At 31.0% G+C, this 25,176-nt stretch overlaps 1 protein-coding gene across 3 annotated transcripts; it reads right to left on the bottom strand.

Moving 5' to 3' along the window:
- Nucleotides 1–1,332: 1,332 nt before the first annotated feature.
- On the bottom strand, nucleotides 1,333–25,170 carry LOC143049986 (synaptic vesicle glycoprotein 2C-like). 3 transcript variants are annotated; one of them, XM_076223768.1, is made up of 14 exons: nucleotides 25,038–25,150; nucleotides 24,864–24,927; nucleotides 21,512–21,581; nucleotides 17,537–17,596; nucleotides 14,481–14,642; nucleotides 13,541–13,703; nucleotides 10,577–10,698; nucleotides 10,040–10,197; nucleotides 8,850–8,933; nucleotides 7,787–7,894; nucleotides 7,362–7,450; nucleotides 6,064–6,299; nucleotides 5,325–5,484; nucleotides 1,333–4,525 (listed from the first exon to the last, which is right to left on the bottom strand). In XM_076223768.1, exons 3-14 carry the CDS (start codon nucleotides 21,570–21,572, stop codon nucleotides 4,342–4,344), a joined length of 1,587 nt encoding a protein of 528 aa, XP_076079883.1. In that variant the 5' UTR covers nucleotides 21,573–21,581; nucleotides 24,864–24,927; nucleotides 25,038–25,150; the 3' UTR covers nucleotides 1,333–4,341. The 3 variants fall into 3 exon arrangements, with proteins under 3 accessions (XP_076079883.1, XP_076079882.1, XP_076079884.1); XM_076223767.1 differs by lacking the exon at nucleotides 24,864–24,927 and having other exon boundaries at nucleotides 25,038–25,170; XM_076223769.1 differs by lacking the exons at nucleotides 21,512–21,581; nucleotides 24,864–24,927; nucleotides 25,038–25,150 and adding an exon at nucleotides 19,162–19,280.
- Between the last annotated feature and the right edge of the window lie 6 nt (nucleotides 25,171–25,176).

Genomic DNA, 25,176 nt, shown 5'->3' with positions numbered 1-25,176 from the left:
TTGAAAACATTATCATTTAATTAATAGAAACCTACCTTGAACTTTTAACATTTTAAACCCAAATTCGAAAGGCTCTTTCTCTCGTACCAGTCTTCATTTGTGTAACAGTGACCTTGAACTTTAACATTTTAAACCCAATATCGAAAGGCCCTTTCTCTTTTACCAGTCTACATTTTTGTAACAGTGGCCTTGAACTTTAACATTTCAAACCCAAAATCGATAGGCCCTTTCTCTCTTACCAGCCTTCATTTGTACAGAGACCTTGAACTTTAACATTTTAAACCCAAAATTGAAAGGCCATTCAAGGTTCTGTTACCAGTCTTCAATTGTGTAATTGACCTTGAACTTTCAAATTTTAAACCCAAAATCGAAAGGCCCTTTCTCTCTTACCAGTCTTCATTTGTGTAATAGTGACCTTGAACTTAATTATTGACCCTCAGATCATGAATATATTTTCCATTAGATCTGTATATAAAGTTTCATTCCTATTAGACAAGAAAGCAACTTGCCTTAAATTTGAGAGAATTAGATTACCAATAAATTACTTATTAAGTAAACAAAGGTACCCATTGGCATAAATCTTCAGACACTTAGGAAGTGGCTAGAGTTCACAGGTTAAACTGTACTGTAGTCATGTGACCATCAGTATTCATGAAGGGTATGCCAAATTTGAAAAAAAAAATATATATCTGTATAGTACCTTAAAGACTGTTGGGTTTCTAAAATTTGTTTGAAACTTAATGGCATTAGCTGCATTAATGACATTAATTTGAAATCCAATTTTATAGCCACAAATATTTTTGCCTTCAATACTTGTTATACTTGCAAGATCTATATTTATGGACAAAGAACAAAGTCACTGTATCAAGTGAATACAGCTTGAATATTGCGTAGTTGCTAGAAGATGGCTCATTTGTGGAGCTTTTGTTTATGTTCAATAAAGATGCTAAAGAGGAACTTTGAGTTGCTTATACCTAGGTACTCTACCTGTATTATTTCAATAGTGTATTTTTTATTTACTCTATAAGTCTACTGGTTGAGATAAAAAGGGGAAAGTTGAAGTTTCAATAAAACTTTTTTAACTGTCCAATGTCATTCTGTTTTTTGTTATTTGGAACATTTTGTGTTTAAAACAGACCTTTGATAGTTTCTGTTTTAGCTGCTCATATTTTTTTTTAGATTGAGGGTAATTTATGGACTCCTGTCTGATGTTGCAAACTGTATGTTGAATTCTAGGTGTCTTGCTTTTTGTGTTGATTGGTTGCTGTCTCATCGACAAATGTCACACATCTCATTTTATTAATATAAAAAGAACATCTTTCCAGTACACAATTTTAAGCAAGACATTTTATTTATTTATAAAATATATCATGTAACAAAATATTCAACAAAATATTAATATTTTATCAGTACATATCATCATTATTTGAAAATAATAATAAAATCTACATATCCCATTCAACAATTTTCACAATTAACTCCCAACACTATGATGCCAACAACTTACATAGACAAATTTAGTGTATTACACCTTTATGGACCTGCATAGAATTCATGAAGCATCAAAATCTTAAACCTTTATCAGTAATACATGTGCCATTACATGTACCACTATTCTTATTACATTATACAAATAATCATTACTATTCATGATACAGGTATAAATTTTCATGACAATTTACTGGTAATATCAAGCATCAAACCTGAGTATCTATATCAAATTATCTCTTCACATACATGAAAGGAATAAAATTTCCTTACATAAATTAATTGAGTTGCACATAAATATAGTTTCAGATTGTTTTAAAGTACATTAAGTACATAAAATATCAATGTCACATGATACATAAATAGATAAGTGGAGGTACTCATTTTATTAAGTGCATCTCTTCTGTAAACAACATATAAGTACTAAGCAGAAAGGCTATTAAAGAACTTCATATTTAAAAGAAAACCCTGAATGGATTTATCATCGGGCTTTAAATCTTGATCTGAAAACTGGAATCAAACTGTTTTAATAGTTAGTGATGTCTCAAAAGATTGCTTTGAAGCAAACTAATTTATCAAATAGAAACCAATATATTGGCAGATTCTGAAAATATTTACAGGCAAAACTCCTATTTAAAGAAAGCTCTTGTGCTATCTCTAAGCTTTCATTCAAAGAAAAAGAAAATAGTCATCCAAAAATATAAGTCTGATTATCAGAACTTAAAACTGTAGTTTAATGGAATTTGACCATTTTTTTAGTGTGTGCATATCAACAAATGTGAAATCATTGCAAACAAAGAGACTATTTTTTTTTTATTACAAATGTATAGTTGATCACTTCTTTGCCATATATCTTTTTCCATTGTTCTTCCAACATCATGAAAGAGACATCAAGTATGTCTCACATCATAGGTTTTTATAAGTTTTATTATTTATTTTCATTGTTTATGTTTAAAAGAGGTAGGTTATAACAGATCATAAGAATATAAAACAATAAGCATCATACTGCAAAATAGACTTAGGAAAGACATATCAATTTAAACTTGAGTCTTCAAACAGATATCGTAAAGTGGGTTATTTTTGTGGGGTTTAAATTTTTGCTTATTTTCGAGGATAGAACAAAATCGCCAAAATAAATGCCTCCAAATTAAAAGTGTACATGCAGAGGTATTGATAAAACTTTTGAATCCGCTAAAATAATAACCGCCTAAATATTTCGTATATCTTATTCAATGAAAATCGTGAAAATAACCCACTAAAAGGTAATCCATGTAAGCATAGAATCATTTTTCTTGCTTTAGTACATTTAAGAACAGATCATTTTTAAATTATTTTTGTTTGGTAAAAAGATTTGTAAATATGTAAAAATAGTACAAGCATGATCAAATATATACTGTAAAAGCAGAAATATTCGTGGAGGATTTAATTTCGTTTATTTCGTGGAAAGAATATATCCACAAAATTTAACCTACATATAATATCACTTCCATTTATTTGAAACCACGAAATTAATTCCCAATGAAATATTATATGGAGACAAAACCACGAAATTTTAACCCCATGAAAATTAATGTTTCTGCATTAGTCACTTTACATTATGCATCATCTCAAATAGATAGGCTAAAATCTAATAAACAGCAGTATAATCTTAAATGTTTGCCTATCTATTTCTTTCTTACCTAAAATGATTTGCTGTTATTTACATACATACTGAACTAGTTCACATTTTTATTTAGGCAGCAACCATTTGATTTTCTGGGGGGGCTATGGTTTTTTTTTCTGTACAAACTTTTTTTTTCGCCTTTGGCGAAGAACAATCTATTTTTTTTAGCAACAAACCGAAAACAAGTTTTTTCTTTCAATTTTAGCATTACATATAGTGGCAGCTGAGGGTGAAACAAACAATTTTTTTTTCTCAGGGTCCAAAACAAATTATTTTTTTTCACCAAAAACTGGAAACAAACTTTTTTTTCCAAAAAAAACCATAGCCCCCCCCCAGAAAATCAAATGGTTGCTGCCTTAGGGGCCAGCTGAAGAACGCCTCCTGGTGCAGGAGTTTATAGCTGGATTGAAGAGACTTTGTGGCCTTCGGCAGTTGTCTGCTCTTTGCTTGGGTCGTTGTCTCTTTGTTCACATTCCCCATTTCCATTTTCAATTTCATACAGAATATATATACAGTTTGGATTCCCTTTAATATTAGTGATTAATCATAATTCTCTACATAAGATGGTGGAAATTTTAGATTTTCAACATGCACATTTTTGTAAGTATTTTAAGATAAAAAAAATAAATGCTCAGAGTGGAGAAAGGAAAATTGGTTACTGAGTTAATATAAGAAAACAAATTAACCATTACCATGGTATCTCAACTAATTATCTACCAATCAAAGCACCTGATATTACTTATTTATTAGTGATACAATGTAAACCCATATGGGATTCATTTTTAACCACTGGGTGTTGTATAAAATCATTTCTCTAATTCTTCGTCAATTTATCCCTTTCTGCACCCATTGTATAAACAAATTTAATCAACATGTGGTTTGTTTGAACTCAGTTCTTCATTGGTTAAAATCCCATTATGATGTCGAATTTTCTTGCTTTCCTCTAAATTTCCTACTGTGACAACATTAAAAAAGGTGACCTTGCCTGATGACGTCACATAGAAAGAACACATCTTTTTGCTGATCATTTGAAAAGAAGGAATCATTTTGCCTGCATATTGTTTGAAAATCATAATATACAGATTCCACCATCAAATCTTGTGAAATACGATAATTATCAACTCTCGACAGTTAAATTTTAAATATTTAAAACACTCATACAAAAAAATCTCAAACAAATGAGCTAAATATCAATGAATATCTGTCTTTGTTGTGTTTGGCAGTTTGATCGATGATAACCCTCCAAATACTAACAGAGCAGCAACAATTATCATAGGTATTGCACAATGTACATCAATTAATTCACCAAATGTTAAATTGCCTAAAATGGCTGCTATCCTACCAATACCAGACATAATACCAAAGGCTGTTGATCTGAAATGACAAAACATGTTTTTGCTAGAATATGAAGTCAACAAGCATATACATATATTTATAACATATATGTGTTAACAAAAAGAATTTCTTTAATACTTTTGAAAATCAATCTTTTAATTTCAGTTTTTCAATCATTCCTAAGGACCTCCCTCCCCCCAAAAAAGCAATGAATAAAACTAATTACAATTACTTTAGACTTAGTGATACATGGATTCCAATAAGAGTGCATATATTGAACAGTCTCACCTACTTCACTGATTTTGTATGAATTTTAAATTGGAAGTCTGTTAGATCAAGGTTTTAATGTAGGATTTAATCTGGATGTTAACCTTACAATCATTCATTGCACCTATATAGTTGACCTATTTCTTATCGTCATAGAACCTCAGTCATGAATCTATGTTGAGTTTTCATGGTTAGATCCATTTCTCCAAGTGTATAAATCTGGTGAACCCTGTTTGACTGACATTTATACACCAAGTATATTGACTTTAACTCATAATAGGTGAGAAAATCATATGACAATCAGTTTTTTCAAAGTAGTTGCTGAACCATTATTATGAGGTCAAGGACAACACAAATATGGTAATGAGATACATGTATGATGGAAGTTAAAGGGAAATTTTAAAACGAAAATAATGATAAATTGACTTTGAAAATTTCTTTTGTACTAAATCAGTCCTTATTTAAGAATTCAGAAATAATTAAAAATAAATATTTTATCAGTTTTAAATTATTTTTTTAAACCCAAAAGAACTTACAGTAATTAAGGAAGTACCGGTACTGTATAAATTACCTGAGTGATGTAGGAAATAATTCAGCTGATAAAACATCTAAGGCATTCCATCCTACGGTAGATACAGCACCAAATACACAAGATATACCCAGGTTCTCATATTTATTGTGGATTAGTGGTATGAAGAACACACTCACACCTGACAACACCATACTCATTGCTGAAATAAGACATAAATCACAAGTTTTTTTAAAACAAGATATCAGAGGTTTAAATGAAAATCAGATAATACTCTACATTTTAGATACTTATTTCTACCTACAAAATTTAATTTATTCACCAAAAATTGATTTTCCCCTAACTTATCATAAGAAATAATCATTCCCTTGGAAGGGGTAAAAAAATTATATATTAAAGTATAAGTGTGACAACATTTTTTTTAAAATGAATACATACTTTGTTTATCATTTCAATAACTTCCAAAAAAATTCCAGATAATCTTTTGTACTCTAGTTTTGGTGTGAGTCTATATACATATATAAATCCAGATTACATAAAGCAAGTACTGATTTTTCATTCATTCCCCATTTACCAAACTAAATTAAATAACAGCAGGTATTTCACTCAGTAAAACAAGATTTATTATGTTTGTTCCATTTAAATGAATACGTTCTATTCCAGAAAACTTGCATGGATGGCATTCGTAACCTCCCTTTAAATAGCCATTGGATTTTTCATGAGCTAAATATACTTCCATGACATAATATCTTTTACAAAATATCTGGTATGTTTTTCTTACCTAATAACTGCTTTCGTCCTATTCTATCCATTAAGAAAATTGTGAGAATATTTCCTGGTAAGTTTGACAGAGCAGTCATAAATCCAGAGAAATATACCCAATTGTCTTTGTAATTACATGTAGTCTCATTTTTACTTGTCTGGTTTATAAAATTGGAATTAGACTGATCACAAGGGGAACCACCATCTTTCATTCGACTAAATAACTCGGGAAACCACATCCAAAGTCCATAGTACCTTAAAAACAAAAGATAAAGAATGTATAAATACAAGTAGTATATGTACATATCTAATCATACTGCTGAACAGACTCAATCCTCACTCAGAAATGTTACTAATGCAGATAGGAAAATTCGAAAAACCCAGACAGAACTATATATAAATTGTTCATCTATTAAAGATCAGCTTTGTGCCAAAATTTATCGAGTTTTATTAAAAATACTCATTTAATAAGTACATTATTTTTCAAATAAAACATTTAAGAATACCCTTAAAGCTACTACAATACACTTCATATTTAGTGTGTATGAGACCTGTGCTGTTTATCCTGAAACTTCTGTTTAACAATAAAAAAAAGTTTTAGTTTGCAAAAAGAGTGAGTAAAAACATACAAATGTTCTAAAATTGAAAACTGGTACATGCTGTGCACTAACTGTTACGTGAGTAACTAACACAAGCACAGCTAAGCATCATGGTTGGCACACTACACATGAAAATAAAAACATGTGAAGATTTAAAGAAAATTAGTACTGTTATATTTAAGAGTAGTTGAAGAGTTGCTGTCACCAATGCAATGGGGTTTGATGGTTGCAGATTAAGTTTTTCTGGCAACTGAGAACATGAGGATGTCATAAACATGATAAAGCATGTTTATAATGATGTTCCCTTGGAAAATAGCAATAAACAGAAAATCTATGGTCTTCCACGGAGGGAGGATTTCTGCTGTGGCCCTTCAATGAGATTAAAGCAAGTAAACTCTCTTTATTGTCAGAACCTTCAATAATCTAAAAATTGTATAATCATTCAAATAATATTTTTTTCTATTTGTCAATTGAAAATTTCTCGAGTATCAATATCAAAAACACTTACTTCCTAGCAAGTGCTAAGCCTGGGAACTTCCAGGTTGCATGGATAGGCCTCAACTCAATTATAGAACATGTAATACAAAATACATGTGTAAGACTTTCTATAAAGCTGTATGTTTGAATTCCCTCTCCTGAACAGATAATCTCTAATATGATCAACAAATTTGTATCAAATATAGCTTCAAGCATTGCATTACAAAATACTGGAACTTACCCAAAAGCTAAAACAAAGTTGACTATTAACATTAAAACTGTACTCTTCAATAAAGGAGGTCGAAATAGTTGTTTTGTTGATTCTTTTAACTGAAATGGAAAGAAAAGATACAACATAAACATAAGGTTTTGTCATTTAATCATCAACTCAAAATCAAAATGCTTTAAATATGTCTGTTATTTGACGATGGAGAAAAAATAGATTAAGTATAAAAAAAAATATAAATGCTATTATTCATAGAAAAATTCTGTAATAATAAAACGTATTAAATCAAGATAACTGAATTAAAAAGAAAAAATCAATTATGTATCAATAAATAAATGGGGAATGTGTTCATTGGACACAGATGATGCCCCCGCTTGTCTACCATATAAAGTTATAAAGGGACATAACTGAAAAACAGTAAAAGTGTAATGATTATTTACCACAGTACAACCTGTTCCTAGTTTAGCTATACAGCCCACATCGTTTCCATTGTGTTGTTCTAGATATTCGGCTTTACTAGTATCTGTGGCTAATATCAGGGATTTTATCTAAAAAAACCCAATAACTTAAGTCATATTTCAGATCTCCTTCTTTCTATTTTTATATGTTCTTTTAGTAAGATAAAGAATATGCACAATTCTTTATAAAAATAGCTACCGGTATCAGCATTAAAGGATGGTTAAAAAAATTGTCTTTACGAAACCTATTACCTATTGCATTAACAATTAGTGAGAACTTGTAAAACTATAAGGAGTCATTGAAGACATGCTTAAATTGACAGATGAATGGGAAAATTTCTATTGTATCTTCATCTGTTTTATTGACCATGATTGATATAATGTTAAAAATAAGGGTGCCCACAAGTCCCTCCTTTTGTGGGAAAAATTGGTTGATTATTTAGGTAATCACTAAAGAGTGGGCCCCTCTAAGCAAGTCTATGGCAATTTCTGGATATGCCAGTGACACCTTACAAACACTAAACATAGTTGACCTGTTGCTTATAGTATTTGAATAAACACAGATGATGCCCTTGCTTGCATATAATGTTATAAAGGGACATAACTCAAGAGCGGTAAAAGTGAAGCTACCCAAATTTACACTTGATCAGAGTTCTGAGGTAATTTGCATTGTGTATAGGTTTTTGTAGCATTTGGTGAAGGCAACCTGATGTTAGAGAATTAATCAAACAAAATTCAGCAATTGTTTAATTTATAAAGGCTTGAGGGACATGATAACTTAAGTATGGTAAAATTTCTTGTTTGAATTGTTATTTATTTGTCTTTTCAGGGCCATTTATAAAAATTATAGCTTGCTAGGTATTATGGGTTTTGCTCATTGTAGAAGCTATTTGATGATCTATATTTGCTAACCTTCTACCTATCTTAGTCCCGGTGAAGATATGTCTCATTGGCATATATGCCACATCTTTTTACTTTTAAAATGATTATATTAATGAAAATCACAATCAGGAATTTACATGTTTCCCCAGTCTATAAGCATTACCTTGTATTCTTTTGACTTTCTATGTGAGAAGTTACTGTCATGTACTTTAGTTAGTACTTTAATGGCTTGAGATGCTTTGCCAGCCTAGATAAATAAAACAAAAAAAACAAAATGAAAATAGGGATTCAAAGATATTGGGCACATGGACAAGAAACTATTAAGTGAAACAAATTGCTAAAAGCCTTAGTCTTAAGGTTTTCTGAAGTTCAATTGCAGCATCTTTGGTATCAATTTTAGATATTTTTAAAACATCTCTCAACTTTATTTAAAACCAATCTAAGCACTGGTAAAAAGGAATAAACAATGAGGCTCCGGCAGGGTCAAAAACGACCTGCGACCTCTAGGCTTTTTAGAGGCGACTTCCGACCTGAGGGCCTTCTAAAAACGACCTGCGACCTGTAAAATTTGGAAAAAACGACCTCCGACCGACTTCCGTCCTCTGTGTTGGGAAAAAAACGACCTGCAACCTGTACATTTCCCTTAAAAACGACCTCTCGACGAATGTAAAAGCGACCTTGCGACCTGAGGGGGGTACCCTGAGAGAGTCTCAACAATCTGTTATAAGATTCAAATATAACAGCATATAAATAAGCTGACCATAGATCATCAAATTAACAAAAAACATATAGCAAGGACCATAAGAGGATCATTTCTGCAGCTAATATAGATGGAACATCCTTATTCACAAAATTTGATGATAAAACATTAAAATATTCACAGTTTTTATATACAAATTTCTTCCAATAAGCAACAAAAAATGAAATACTGTTACTAATTTGGACAATAATGCTAGTGCAATGTTACTAGAGAAAATAAGCATTGATCTTCTAGCAAAGATGGTAGAATGATGATCAGATGATGTCTTATGTTTCAAATTGTCATCGGAAATATTACAAATGTTAATGAGACGTCTTCAAAATATATTTAGCTCTAAATCGTCTAAAGTTTATAAACAAGTATAAATATTATTTACCATATAAATATATAAGCCCAGGTGGTCGTGTGGTCTAGCGGGACGGCTACGGTGCAGCGATTTGGTGTCACGATATCTCAGTAGCATGGGTTCGAATCCTGGCGAGGGAAGAACAAAAAATTTGCGAAAGCAAATTTACAGATCTAACATTGTTGGGTAGATGTTTAGACTAGTTGTGGATATATATACCAAATAAATAAATTTTACATATACTTACTATAAGAAGAAATTTAGGACTTTCAGGCATCAATGTGAATAAGAAAGCTGAAGACAGACTAGGTACAGCACAAGTAGCTACAAATATCCTCCAGCTAGAGAATTTAAAACTTGATGAGATGTATCCTATATCACGTGGAATTATTGCCCAGGCCAAACCTACAAAACAATCAAAGGAGTAGGTTAACAAGGGGTTAATATTGTATAAAATCAACAATTTCTGATATTTTATAAAATGTATGATGTCATTATGACATCCCAGTTGTGCACTTTAATGAAGAAAATGATAGTTTTGTCTAACATTTCATATAAGTTTCAATAGTTTTTGCTTCAAGGGATATTCGCCACATACAAGGACCTGCATAGTTTTTGGTATTATATCTGATCCATAGTCATCTTTATATGTCAAATTTATTTTGGTTGAAGGTTGTGGCCAACAACTTAAAAATGCACTATTTTTTTGACTTGATCTATTATAGTTTCAGGAGAAAAAGTTTGCAGCTATAATGTTCCCACACATCCAGAATGCAAAATTTACCTGCAGCTATGATGTTCCCACACATCCAGAATGTAGCTAAGGCACTAATCATCATTCCTCTTTTTTCTTTTGGTTGAAATTCAGTGAAATATGAAAATATAACTGGGATGCTCCCTCCAACACTAGAACATAGAGATTGATGATTGATAGTGTACATGACAGATGTCTTTAATGGTTTGCTTGGTTTTTTTTGGATTGCTGTCAAATTTTGGCCAAGATTCATATTAAAGTTAACAAATGACAAACAATGGACACAAATAATTGGAATACAAGTAGCTCACACTGGACCTTTTGACTAGGTGAGCTTAAAGTCACTTAGATACAAAAAAACAAAAATGTGTCCATAGTACACTGATGCCCCACTCGCACTATCATTTTCTATGTTCAATAGACTGTGAAATTGGGATAAAAACTTTTATTTTGAATGAAAATTAAAAAGATCATATCATAGAGAACATGTGTACAACTTTCAATTTTCAAGTTGTTTGGACTTCAACTTCATCAAAAACAACCTTGACCAAAAACTTTAACCTGCAGCAGGACAGACGGATGGACGAACAAACAAACGAATGGACGCACAGACCAGAAATGATAATGCCCCTCTACTTTCGTAGGTGGGGTATAAAAAAAAGGTGGAAATCATCATGCCTTTTTGATGAATCTGTGCAAGTTTGGTTAAAATGTTCCAAAGCATTTACAATAAGATCCAGATTAACAAAGTGTGATGGAGATGACAACGCAAGAAGACAGAAGAAGTGATCACTTTATACTACTTTTTCTTGCAATACAAAGAGAGGGGTCTGAAGCAAGTCTTTTGACAAAGTTCAAGGATATATTATAATACACAGTCTCTAGTTTAGAGATAAATAATTTACATAATTAGAAGTCAGTATAACCAATAACCATTTTCAGTTCCCTTATTTATAAATGTTACTTAGTTTTCTTTTAAGGATAATCAAAATTTTAATCATTTGTTTTTCATTTAATACAAATTTTGTTTATTACACTTAAAGTTGCTACTTTATGATATGGAACAAAAATCAACCCAAAAAATCAATTGTTTTGCCCAAATGACTTTTAAAATGTTTATACCATTAGTAAAGCTCCAAATTATCTCCCTTTGGGGCAAAAATGTGATTTTTTTGCATTAAAATTGAAATACATTTTTCAACTCATCTGTGACCTGTATTTCTTATTATTTTTTTTCAAATAAGCTGTATTTAAAACTAAACAATCGTAAAATTTAAGCAATTTCTATAATTTAGTTTTTTTTTTATTGGATATTATCTCTATTCATTCTATATAATTGAACAGAAATAAGACCAGGCATTTGAAATCAATGTACTAACAGCTGACCTTCACCAATTTTCTAGTTGTTCTCTATGCAATCAGTTTTATAAGTACAATGTACTTGTAATTTAGCTGATTTTAAGAATTTATCTTTTTAAATAAACATACCTGCCAAGTTGTGAAAGTGCCCATGGGGGTTTTAGTGCGCGAGGCCTAAATTAATATATTGTTTGTTTCCCCAATCCCGACCCTGCCAAGCAAGGTGTGGGTAGGTAGGTAGGGAAATAATTTTATTTTTTCCAAAAAGCCTGAATAGTATCATAGTATTGGACAATGCTGCTAGCCTGAAAATCTGAAATGAATAAAATAATTTTCGACTTAGTTTTGACAATAAAATTTCTTGAGTAGCACCCTTTTTGCAGGGTCGGTCGGGATTGGGGAAACCAACAATATTTTATTTTAGGCCCGACAACAATTTCAAAGGTTACAATTCTTTGCGACGACTATTTTGCATGTGCTGTTTTGTGGTCTAGAAAAAGTGTCATATTTGTAAGATGAGCTTACATGCCTTTTTCTTAAGTTTATTTGCATGATTCTAGTTATTATATATCAGCAGAAAAGATGAACATGTAGCTGCAAGACCAGGAATTAATTTCATGTGTAAGGATATTAAATAATTGTTGACTTTTCCAATTTAAAATTATGCACAAAGAAAGACCTATATCAGGTTGGGAACAACACCTAGGGGTATCCCCTCAATGTAAGGACATTAAAAAACACTCTTTAAGTAAAAATGAGCACATATTCATATTATTTGAAGAAACTTTTCCCAAAGAATTATACATCTTATGATCTATCTGGTATAATATGGTCAACACATGTCCAAGAATTTTGGTATGTTCTTGGCCTAATATATCATGTATATCTTCTTTATTTTTCAAAATAATTAATTGGACCCTACATTTAGAAAAGTAGTTCTAAATATAATGTCAGAATTTCCCATTTTTAAGTTAAATAAAAATCTACATTTTTCATTTTTATTTTTTCACAGAAGTAAAATGACCCCTTGACTAAGGAAAGTCCCTCATTTAAGGCATTCCTCATGTGGGTTTTTTTGTTTTGTCCATGTGAAAAATAAAGAATAGTACATTAAATGATTTGGTATTTAATTACATAAATAACATTTGTTACAACATGTGTAATATCAATAAATTAGTGAATAAACTACTATTTATTATCTTTATGGTAGTACTGCATCATTGAAGTTTGTCAATCAGCCATGCTTTTATTCTTATTCTGTGTAAGAACCTCCTTGCAGGTGAAAAACCATATGCCATGTTCACGATTGTAAAAAACAGAGGAATTCAACACAAGTTCAGAATCTAGGATGTTAGAATTATCTTGAGAGAAAACGTTTTTGATTGGCTGATCAATTTGATCATGAGAAACATAGGATTTGATTGGCTGAACGAGAATAACTTCCTTGGACACAGTTCAAAATCGGGAACCATCATATTTTTCGTGTAGATTTTCACAAAATCGCGTTTTAGAGGGTTTTTCACGATCACGATCGTGCAATTGTGACAAAGGGTCAAAATCGTGTCATACACGCCTAAATCATGAAAGTTGGCAGGTATGAATAAAAATCAACTCTGAGCTTCTAGTATTACTTACCCAATTCCACTAATAAATCTACAGAGTAGGAAAGCCCAGAATGTTTGTACTACACTGGAGGCCAGTACCCCTATTCCATTCACTGTTAGAGACCACATCAGAATGGACCGTCTTCCTTGGTGGTCAGCTAATGATCCCCAGAAATAACCTCCCAATAACATACCTATTGAAAAAGTTAACATCAGTTACAATGTCGAGTTACAATGTCAATTAGAAATAACCTCCCAATAACATACCTATTGAAAAAGTTAACATGAGTTATAATGTCAGTTAGAAATAACCTCCCAATAACATACCTATTGAAAAAGATAACATGAGTTATATAAATGTCAATTAGAAATTAAACCTCCCAATAACATACCTATTGAAAAAAGTTAACATGAGTTATAATGTCAGTTAGAAATAACCTCCCAATAACACACCTATTGAAAAAGATAACAAGAGTTACAATTTCAATTATCAAGAACCGTATCTTTTAAACTGACATGAGGTTCTTAATTATTAATCAGTTACAATGTCGAGTTACAATGTCAATTAGAAATAACCTCCCAATAACATACCTATTGAAAAAGTTAACATGAGTTATAATGTCAGTTAGAAATAACCTCCCAATACACATACCTATTGAAAAAGATAACAAGAGTTACAATTTCAATTAACAAGAACCGTATCTTTTAAACTGACATGAGGTACTTAATTATTAATCAAATAAGTTTCCATGGAAAACCAGTAAAGAGTTACGACCTATATTGAATTTTTAAAATGTCATAAATAGATTTTGTTTACATGAGTATATTTTGTTTGATGCAAAAGGTGTTTGTGCTAATGCATAAGTGTTTCTCCATAGATGATAAATTAAATACAAATTCTTGTCATGATTATTTTGTTTAGATTTGTTGTTATGCTTATGCGGCTGTTGGTCTTTAATTATTATCCATACCAATAAAAACAATAGCATTGAGCCATCCTTTATCTGATGATCCAATGTCAAGGTCACAGCTGGCTGCGGGTAAAAGGAATGAAACGGATAGCACCTCAATGGCATCACTGGATACTGCCCATCCGCACAGAGCTAGTACCTTAAAATGGAATCTTCCATAACCTAAAATTACAAAAATAATAAAGTTACAATGTATAAGTATAAAAAAAGGAAGATGTGGTATAATTGCCAATGAGACAACTCTCCACAAGAGACCAAAATGACACAGATATTAACAACTATAGGTCACTGTATGGCCTTCAATAATGAGCAAAGCTTATACCGCAGAGGCATGGCACAACTTATCAGTATATATAGTACACCATAACTGGACATCACAGAATTTCTCGTACAATTTTTAAGTCACAAGAAACCAGATGCTCCGCAGGGCGCAGCTATATACGACCGCAGAGGTTGAACCCTGAACAGTTGAGGCAAGTATGGAAACAACATTTAAGCTGGATTCAGCTCTAAATTTGGATTGTGATTAAATAGTTGACACAGCATAGGTTTCTGACACAGAATGAATGTGGTCTAATGAACTTAAAATATTTTTTTTGTCTTTGAGCAATTCACTATGCTGTTGAATATTAATCCTCTCAAAAAAATGTTTGAAGAAATTTTCTTTTTATTTATGAAATCTGAAATGAGAAAAATTTAACCCCCCCCATTTTTTTTCACATCCCCCTTTCCCTTTTTCCAAAACTGATCTCAATTCAAATTCCTAATTGAGTTTGCAACAATAACTACTGATTTAAATACATCATAAAATATTAAAATGTAAAATAAAGTGCTTGTTATCACTGAATGGTAAAGATTGTTTTAATTTATCAGTTGGTAGTAAAAGTGAATATACATTGTATATTGTATAAAACAATGATTTAAGTTGATTAAACTACTATTCTGGACAAAGAAAGATAACTCTAATTGAAAATTTCTTGCTATTGCACAATATTGTGCAATTAGATATTTCTTGCTATTGTGCAATACTGTGCAATTGAAAATATTTGCTATTGCACAATACTGTGCAATTGAAGATTTCTTGCTATTGCGCAATACTGTGCAATTGAAAATTGCTTGCTATTGCACAATACTGTGCCATTGAAGATTTCTTGCTATTGCTGAATACTGTGCAATTGAAAATTTCTTGCTATTGCACAATACTTAATATAATAATTTTGGATCCTGATTTGAACCAACTTGAAAACTGGGCCCATAATCAAAAATCTAAGTATATGTTTAGATTCAGCATATCAAAAAAGCCCAAGAATTCAATTTTTGTTAAAATCAAACTTAGTTTAATTTTGGACCCTTTGGACTTTAATGTAGACCAATTTGAAAATGGAACCAAAAATTAAGATCTACATACACATTTAGATTTGGCATATCAAAGAACCCCAATTATTCAATTTTTGATGTTATATTTGTTATTCTCGTGGTGTTTTGTCTGATGCTTGGTCCGTTTCTGTGTGTGTTACGTTTCGGTGTTATGTCATTGTTCTCCTCTTATATTTAATGCATTTCCCTCGGTTTCAGTTTGTTACCCCGATTTTGTTTTTTGTCCCTGGATTTATGAGTTTTGAACAGCGGTATACTACTGTTGCCTTTATTTGATGAAATCAAACAAAGTTTAATTTTGGACCCCGATTTGGACCAACTTAAAAACTGGGCCAATAATAAAAAATCTAAGTACATTTTTAGATTCAGCATATCAAAGAACCTCAAGGATTCAATTTTTGTTAAAATCAAACTAAGTTTAATTTTGGACCCTTTGGACCTTAATGTAGACCAATTTGAAAACAGGACCAAAAATTAAGAATCTACATACACAGTTAGATTCGGCATATCAAAGAACCCCAATTATTCAATTTTTGATGAAATCAAACAAAGTTCAATTTTGGACCCTTTGGGCCCCTTATTCCTAAACTGTTGGGACCAAACCTCCCAAAATCAAACCCAACCTTCCTTTTGTGTTCATAAACCTTGTGTTTAAATTTCATTGATTTCTATTTACTTATACTAAAGTTATTGTACGAAAACCAAGAATAATGCTTATTTGGGCCCTTTTTTGGCCCCCAATTCCTAAACTATTGGAACCAAAACTCCCAAAATCAATCCCAACCTTCCTTTTGTGGTCATAAACCTTGTGTAAAAATTTCATAGATTTCTATTTACTTAAACTAAAGTTATAGTGCGAAAACCAAGAAAATGCTTATTTGGGCCCTTTTTGGCCCCTAATTCCTAAAATGCTGGGACCAAAACTCCCAAAATCAATCCCAACCTTCATTTTGTGGTCATAAACCTTGTGTTAAAATTTCATAGATTTCTATTCACTTTTACTAAAGTTAGAGTGCGAAAACTAAAAGTATTCGGACGACGACGACGACGCCAACGTGATAGCAATATACGACGAAAAATTAAAATTTTTGCGGTCGTATAAAAATGTTAACGCCACAAAAATAAAGTTGTTGTATGTTGATAGTTTCAAGTGTCTCTAACTTTCCAGTCAAGTATCGCAAATACAATGTAGCCAAATAATCAAATATTTAACTTTGCCAATTTATGAAGTTTATATACACATAGTTCATTCAAAAATGAAAAGTTTAAATCAGTCAGCAATCTTGTTTTCATGAAACATTACATAAGTTTACATAACAGCCTTACATAGACAGTAATTTTTCTATATATGCCTGGTAACATGCATCATATTTTTTTATTACCGTAATGTAGACATAGTGTTTGAGTTCATTTTAAATTTCAGTTTTAATAAAGTGTTTTGTTTGGTCCAGTGTCATACATTTCTATTCTCTTTTTTGAATAAAATATCTTGCAGCATACTGTTATTTATTGAAGATGTGCATAAAATATGGGGTTCTCTCAGAAATCCAACTTTTACGTAAATAAAAGTGATTATAAATGGTCAATAAGACATTTGGAAAGTTCATATTGATAAAAATTAAACAAATCTTTGATTTTGGACCTTGCTAATCATAAACCCTGTATACATCACACTATACCTGTTTCTTTCAGAGCTTCTTCATATGGAACAGCATCAGGATTGACATCAGAACTTTCTTCTGAAATACAGAGGTACACTTGATGTACAACTCACATTAAACTGTAAAAATTGGTTAGAACCATAGTTTTAATCGTTATAGTCATAATATGACCTGTTAATGTGTATTGCCTTTTTTGAATGCCATCTGGTAATCTAGAAGACATCAGATATTTCTGTTTTCATGTCCCTTGGTCTTCTGTGGTTCTTCTTTTTATTATTTAACAATACATTACAATACTCCACCATTATTGCAATTTACAAAGCTATCTTATAACTATTAAGTGATAACCATTTGTGGCCGTTATAATTTACAATAAATTGATTTGCCGAGTAGCTAGTGCAGCTGTATATACGATCACAAACGTCCAACCCTGAAAAGGTTTTTTTTAAAGTTTACTCCCCTTTTGTTTGATTTTGTGCAATATACACTAAGCTGTTGAGAATTGATTCCCTCCTTCAAAAAAAAATATTTGAAGAAATTTTCTTTTTTTGAATTTAGAAATCTTAAGAAAAAATTGTCCCCTACAATTTCTTTTTACCCCCCTCTTCCCTATTAATTTCTCCCCCCCCCTTTTTCCAAAAGAAATAATTCTTTCCCTCAAGATAAGGTCAAAATCTCAATTCAAATTTCCAATGGAGTTTGCAACCATAATTACATAAAAATAAATTTAAATACATAATAAAAATTTAAACAAGAATGTGTCCACAGTACACGGATGCCCCACTCGCACTATAATTTTCTGAAAATCTGAAATGAGAAAAATACATACATTAAAGCAGGGTAAGGGAGGTAATCCAAACATTTTTTTTTTAATATTTGGATAACCTCCCTTACACTGCTTTAAAATTGTCTTAATTGTCCATTAACCAGTAAAACCCTTGTTTTTTCCATATTTTTTCCCCCTAATTCCTAAACAGTTTGAGCCATATACCCCCTTAGTCCAATCATTACCAATAACAATCCGTTTCTGGTATGAAACCTTGTGGTATAATTTCAGAGAGATCCCTACACTGTTCCATAAAATATTGTCTAGAAACTAGAAAAATGCTTATTTTGGCCCCTAATTCCTAAACTGTTAGGACCACAACCCCCAAAATCAATCCAAACCTTCATTTTGGGGTTCATAGATTTCTATTCACTTAAACTAAAGTTATTGTCTGGAAATCAAGTGTCTTTGGACGATGGTGACGACAATGACGACGTGCTAGCAATATACGACCACAAAAATTTTACAATCATATAAAAACGAGACTTCTTCTAGCTTCAGTTCATAATTATACTCATAACGGTCACAATCTGGTTTACATAATATAGAGTAATGGGCCAATACCACCTAAAAATGGATCAAAAGATAAGAAAAACAGAGAAACATTATAATGAAATGAGAAAAAAACACTGAAACCAAGGACCCCCATACCGACCCTCACTCATGACTCATGAAATTGCTGGAAAAGCAAAGGATGAAACTGGAAAAATTATTGATAGAACATGAAAAAGTTACAGAGTCCTTGTTATATATTTTGATACTTTTCGATTTTCCTTTTCAATGTAAATAATGATTCTTACATAATATATTTACTTACCTGCTAAGTCATAGGTATCATCAAAAGAGGAATACATATATTTATCTCCACAACTAAATGTGATGTATAAAACTAATGTGGTTAAAAAATATTAAAGTGTAAAATCTATAAATGGCTTAATGGTACATAAATTGGATGTGCTTGACTGGTTTTAAATTTCAATTATTGTGATCTAACTATACATGTACTGGTATGTGCTGTCCTTAACCTTTACCTAGTTTTTCAACCTGTCTAACCAGATTATAAAATTGACATAACAATTGAGTGATTTAGATTAAATTGACCAGCTGGTATTGTTTAAGTTGAGTCTACCTTGCTATATATGTACCTGTTCTGTTATTTGTTGTTTATCTAACCTAATCTAATAGCATGCTTTTTTCCTGAACTTTTTCTTCACCTAGGATTATATTCTATTATAAAAATGTTAAGGAAGGATGTTTTCTGGTTTTTTTCTGGTTTTAAATCCATATAATAGAGATAATCATTCTCATTTTGACACAAAAAATCTACTTCCGTGAATTTTTTTTATAAATTGAAGTCATTAGCATACACGGAAATTACTAGTAAAAGTATTTTTTATATAAAACATGAACCTTTAAATTGTTAACTCCTAAATATAGTATTATCAGGTTTTCAGTGAAACAAGAAATAGCTACTTAGATGTTTACAGTTTCAGTTTGTTTTTTTTTAAATTCAGTCTGATACAATGTATATATATGTCATATTTGTTTTCATATCCCTGCAAAATTTTCATTTTGGAGTAGTAAATATAAAAAAAAACATCAAAATAATCTGATTGCTATTATAACTGATTTAAGTGTAAATTAAAGGCCGTCTAAATGCTTACATTATTTTATATTCTTTAGGGAAACTAATGAATTGTATCTTGAGAAGTTGAAAAGATTTTATTGGCAGAATGACAACAATATATGGAAGTCAATAATTCATAAAACGTCAATCTGATATTTGTGACAATTTTTACATTTAAAATCTACAAAATTTCTAATAAATTTGTATGATAAAGATGAATGTATTATGTATATGATCTGTTAGAAACATCATTAGACAATCATGAATGATAATGTGAGTCTTAAGGAGGCTGGAGGGTACAAAAATGTCAGCAAAATTATTATTGTTTTGTTTTTATTGCAAATTGCATTTATTACACTATCAGTTGTTACTTTATGATATTGTAAAAAAAAATATCAATCAAAAAAATGAATTCTTTTTGGCCCCAGATGACTTTTAAAATGTTTATCACATTGAAAAACTCCAAATTATCTCCCTTTGCCAATTTTAAACATCATTATGTGTTGACATAAATTGCTGCTGCTTGCTCCTTAAGAAATTATAAGTCAAATAAGATTTGAGATTTTACAAAAGTTTTTCATTTGACCATTATATATACGATGTCCTCGCAATAACATACCATACACATAAGAAAAAATTGCATTTAAGAATTGAATGCTTCTTTTTGTAAATTTATGGGATGTAAAAGCATTGACCGAAGTACATTTTGTGTGAGCACATATCATTCTTAAATTGTTGGTAGACTCAACGCTTTGAAAATTGAAGAAATATAAGCTCATGCTATTTTTATTTAAACTAACACAATTCAGTTTTTTATTTTACCATATTTTCCATTTACCAAGTTTGATGAAAAACTTTGGTAGTGACAAATGACCAATGACTTGGACCAATTCAAGTTTACCAGTTTTGACCAAGTTTTTGATGAAAAACTTTGGTAGTGACAACCAATGACTTAAACCAAGTTTACCAGCTTGACCAAGTTTTTGTTGAAAAACTTTGATTGTGACAAAAGATGAATTAGACCAATTAAGTTTACCTGATCACAGAATACTTTTACCTGTTTAACTTTAATAGTTACAATGATGCTACACCAAAGGCGGATTTAGGGGGGGGGGCCCAGGGGCCCCCCTTTTGAGAAAAAAATTTGGTTGCTTATATAAGGAATCACTGAGGCGTGACGAAATCGGGCCCCCTCTTAGGCAGCCAGTGGGCCCCCACTTATGAAATTTCTAGATCCGCTACTGTTCACATGGTATTAATTCACACATTTTCCTAAAGTGGTACAATAAACCTGATAAAGCATGCATCCACTTAAAGAATAACAGAAAAATTGGAAATTGAAAAAAAAAATTAAGTACAGGTACATGTTTCAAATGGACATAAAAATTATTTCCCCTGAGAATTTAAACTGTATATTGATAATTTGTAAATTATATGTATGTCACTAAAATAATATACTTACACAAACACGCTCAAATAAAGAGTATATAAAAGAGTGAAAATTGAATGACTGAGTGCAACAGTGTCAAATAATAATTACCTTGATTGGCAATGAGTGGGTCGTACTCATCAGACCGTGACATCTTGAAATTCCCTTCCATCAGAGATGGCTAAAAAACAAAGATTTTAAGAAAAATCAAAATAAAACTTCTATCTCATTTAATATACATGTATGTAAAGTGACCCGGTCCAATACTAAGAATGGTCTAAATATTCAAAATTGAGAATTTGTATTGGAAGTTTGGAACAGATATTTGGTTGTTTCTTTAATTTATTTACATCTACAAATTATTTAATAGCACATATTTCTTCGCTAATCATATTGGAAATTAGAAAAGCGAGTATTATTTTGACGTTATTTCTGAATTAAGGAGATTTCACATATATATTTTAAATGGTTTATTATACAATGTATGACACATATATATTTTAGATAAAGAGCTACACTTAGAAAATATTACAGCATGGTTTTCAAGATCTTGACCTAATAATATAAATGTTGTAATATGTAATAACTTGAAAATGAAAACATGTGAAAGATTTAAGTGAAAATACTCTAATATCAGACAAAGGTCAACTCTTGAATTATTCTTTTAACATTTTGTTTGTTTGTTAAGTAATTAAACTATTTGAAATTAAGCAAATTAAAGATAGGCAAGATAAAAATAAGTGCACACTCCTTAAAATTAGAGACAGATAATTATGCGAAAAACTATAGATGGATCACAAATGTTATAAATGTTAAAACATGCATTTTGGATAAGTTGAAGATGAAGAGCATTTCATATCTGAATGTGCTCTCTAAATTTTTTAATAAAACAATTCTTTGACAAAGTTTTGATTGATTTAATTTTTGGTGTAATAACACCACTTTTAAGCCCTGGTTTTAGGCAATTTTGTGGCGTCCAGTTTTTATTGGTGTAGGAAGTCGGAGTGCCAGCAGATAACCACCAACCTTCGATAAGAAAACTGACAATCCTAGTCAATTAAGATTGGAGTCAAGTGCACCCACACGAAAAGGGGGGGGGGGGGGTTGGACTTTCAACCTCAGTGTTGACTGGCTAGTGATTACAGTAGTAACTACTTAGACTACTTGGGCACTGAGGCACCAACAAAATTTTGATAAGTTGTTAAGGGTTAAGTTAAGCAAAGTTACAAATGCTCTATATGGGCCCTATAATTAGGATAAAGACATTTGAGTTGATATGCAATCAGCCATGCTTGCCTTGTGTATTAAATACTATTATAAAAGCTAAGCAACCCAATTCTTTACAATATTTATTAGCACAAACACATTTACATTAAATGGTTATGGCATACAAAATGAAGACAATAAACTGACAATAGTTAAATTGATTATAATTATATGAGGGGGGCAAGGGGGGTCCCAATAACAGCAAAACAGCAAATTGATTTGGCTTATAACAGATAACAAGGAATTAAAATGGACAAAAACAGATAACAGTAAATGAAATATTAAAATAAGTCGGGTCCTTGACAAATCCAGTATTTCTTATTACGGGTATAATCCTTTGTAATGAATTCCATTTTCTATGAACATGGTTTTCATAATTATGTATCTAGATATGTATTTGGTATATTCTTGTCCGTCCGTCGTCAACATGTCGGACATTGACTCAAACATTCTTTAACCAATTTACATAAAATTTTGGGAAATTGTTTATATCTATTGACGTGAGCTCCCTATCGTTTTTTTTTTGTAAATTTTAGATTATAATTTTCCTGAGTAATGGGGTTTGATTCAATAAAAATGGTGTTTTTTTCCAGCTTTCTGATAATATCTCAAAAATCCTTTCACAAATTTGCAAGGAATTTTGGTGAATTGTTTATATCTATTGACATGAGCTCCCTTTCAATTTTTATAAATTTTAGATTTTACGTTTCCGTGTAAAGGATTTTTATTAATTAAAAGGGGGGATTTTCTAGTTTTCGGACATTAACACAAAAACATTTTCAGCAGTTCTCATGAAACTTTGCTGAATTGTTTATATCTATAATTGTTGTAAGCGCCCTTTCGATTTTTTTTTATTTCCGATTTAATGTTATTCAGTTCAGGGGTTTATTCATTAAAAAGATGGTATTTTCCAGTTTTCGGACAACTCAAAAATATTCTCTGCAGTTCTCATGAAACTTTGATGTATTGTTTATATACATGATATATATTGACTGATTTTTATAAATATCTGATATGACATTGAGAAGTTATCGAATATTTCAAAAAGGTGACGGGCGTATCATGCACTCATGGCGTAGCTGTTTATTTGTTATGGAATACTTTTTTCAGCATTTATTTTTGTACAAATATCGAAACTCACACATGTTTGTAATTTAAATAATGTGTAATAAAATTGAGAATGGAAATGAGGAATATGTCAAAGAGACAAAAATCATATCTAGTAAAAATTCAAGGGCAGTTATGGTATCAAAGTAGGTCCAATTGACATAGTTCTTGTGTTTGTTGCTATTAAAAAATGACCTAAAAGAGTTTGAATATATATATTCGCATTCTGACTTTTTTAAATGTCCATTTAATGAGGTGTGTGAATTTTTCTGAATAAGACTATGAGGCAAAGTTGTATATAGGGTAGAAAAATCAAAAGCACCAATTATAAGCATGCAATTTATCAAGTAGGACCAAATGTAATTTATTCCACTATTTTCAAAGTCCTTATTTGAACAAATTTTATCAGGTTTTTGATTGTACCAAGTCTACTAGTAAGTAGAATACATAGTTTAATAGGGGAACTATGGCTTGAAGTTGAAATACATCTTTAATTGTAATGAGTTATGTGCAGCTTCGGAACCCAGTACATGGTGGGAACTTTCATTGTACAATGTATTTGGTTCTGCCTTAAAGGGGCAGAGTCTATGTACCATATAACATAAAAGCTTTTACGAAGGATAATCATAAGATATAATGGAATTGTCCTGGACCTCACTTTTGTGATGAGTATATGTTAATGGAATCCTTCTCCTAATACGGGACCAACATATTAGTAGTGGTAGACTCCAATGTCCAATGATCTTCAATTTCTACCGAATTTTGGCTGTCCCAAACATGTAAACATCCCAATTTTCAATAACAGTTAACAGCAAATACATTATCACAATAACAGATAACAAAAAAACTAAAAACCCAATAACAGCTAACAAAGAATAAGACAGTAACAGCTAACAGCAAATATATTTTCAGAATAACAGATAACAAAGAATTAAAATGCCCCATAACAGTATAACAGCTAAACCCCTTGCCCCCCCCCCCTTATATTTACATAAGAAAGTGTGTTCTAGACATGTACAGCAGGATATAAAAACATCAAGCACGTACATGACATAAGCACATAAAATAATAAAATCAAATCTAAACTTACTTAAAACTGGGAGTCGTACCCTTGTATATTTTTTCCCAAGCTAACCATCAAAGATGTGTATAGACTATAGTACCAGAAAGTTTAGACAGAATTAACGTCTACACGTATACACAGCCTTATTTCCAAAATATTATAACATGATCAGTTAGGAAGAAACAAAAATAAATATCTTACCATTCATATAAATTTGTTAATGAATTATACGTGTGAAACATTTAGTTGTAGGTTCATTGACTCTCAAATGGTGAACTGAAGTTTGTGATGACAAAATTCTATTTTTTGACATGTAAACATTTGTTTAATTTTGGAATGA

Source organism: Mytilus galloprovincialis, chromosome 10 (genome assembly GCF_965363235.1).
Source record: "Mytilus galloprovincialis chromosome 10, xbMytGall1.hap1.1, whole genome shotgun sequence".
Taxonomy (NCBI): domain Eukaryota; kingdom Metazoa; phylum Mollusca; class Bivalvia; order Mytilida; family Mytilidae; genus Mytilus; species Mytilus galloprovincialis.
Note: the sequence above shows the minus strand (reverse complement) of the source record. Positions and strands in the feature narration are given on the sequence as shown.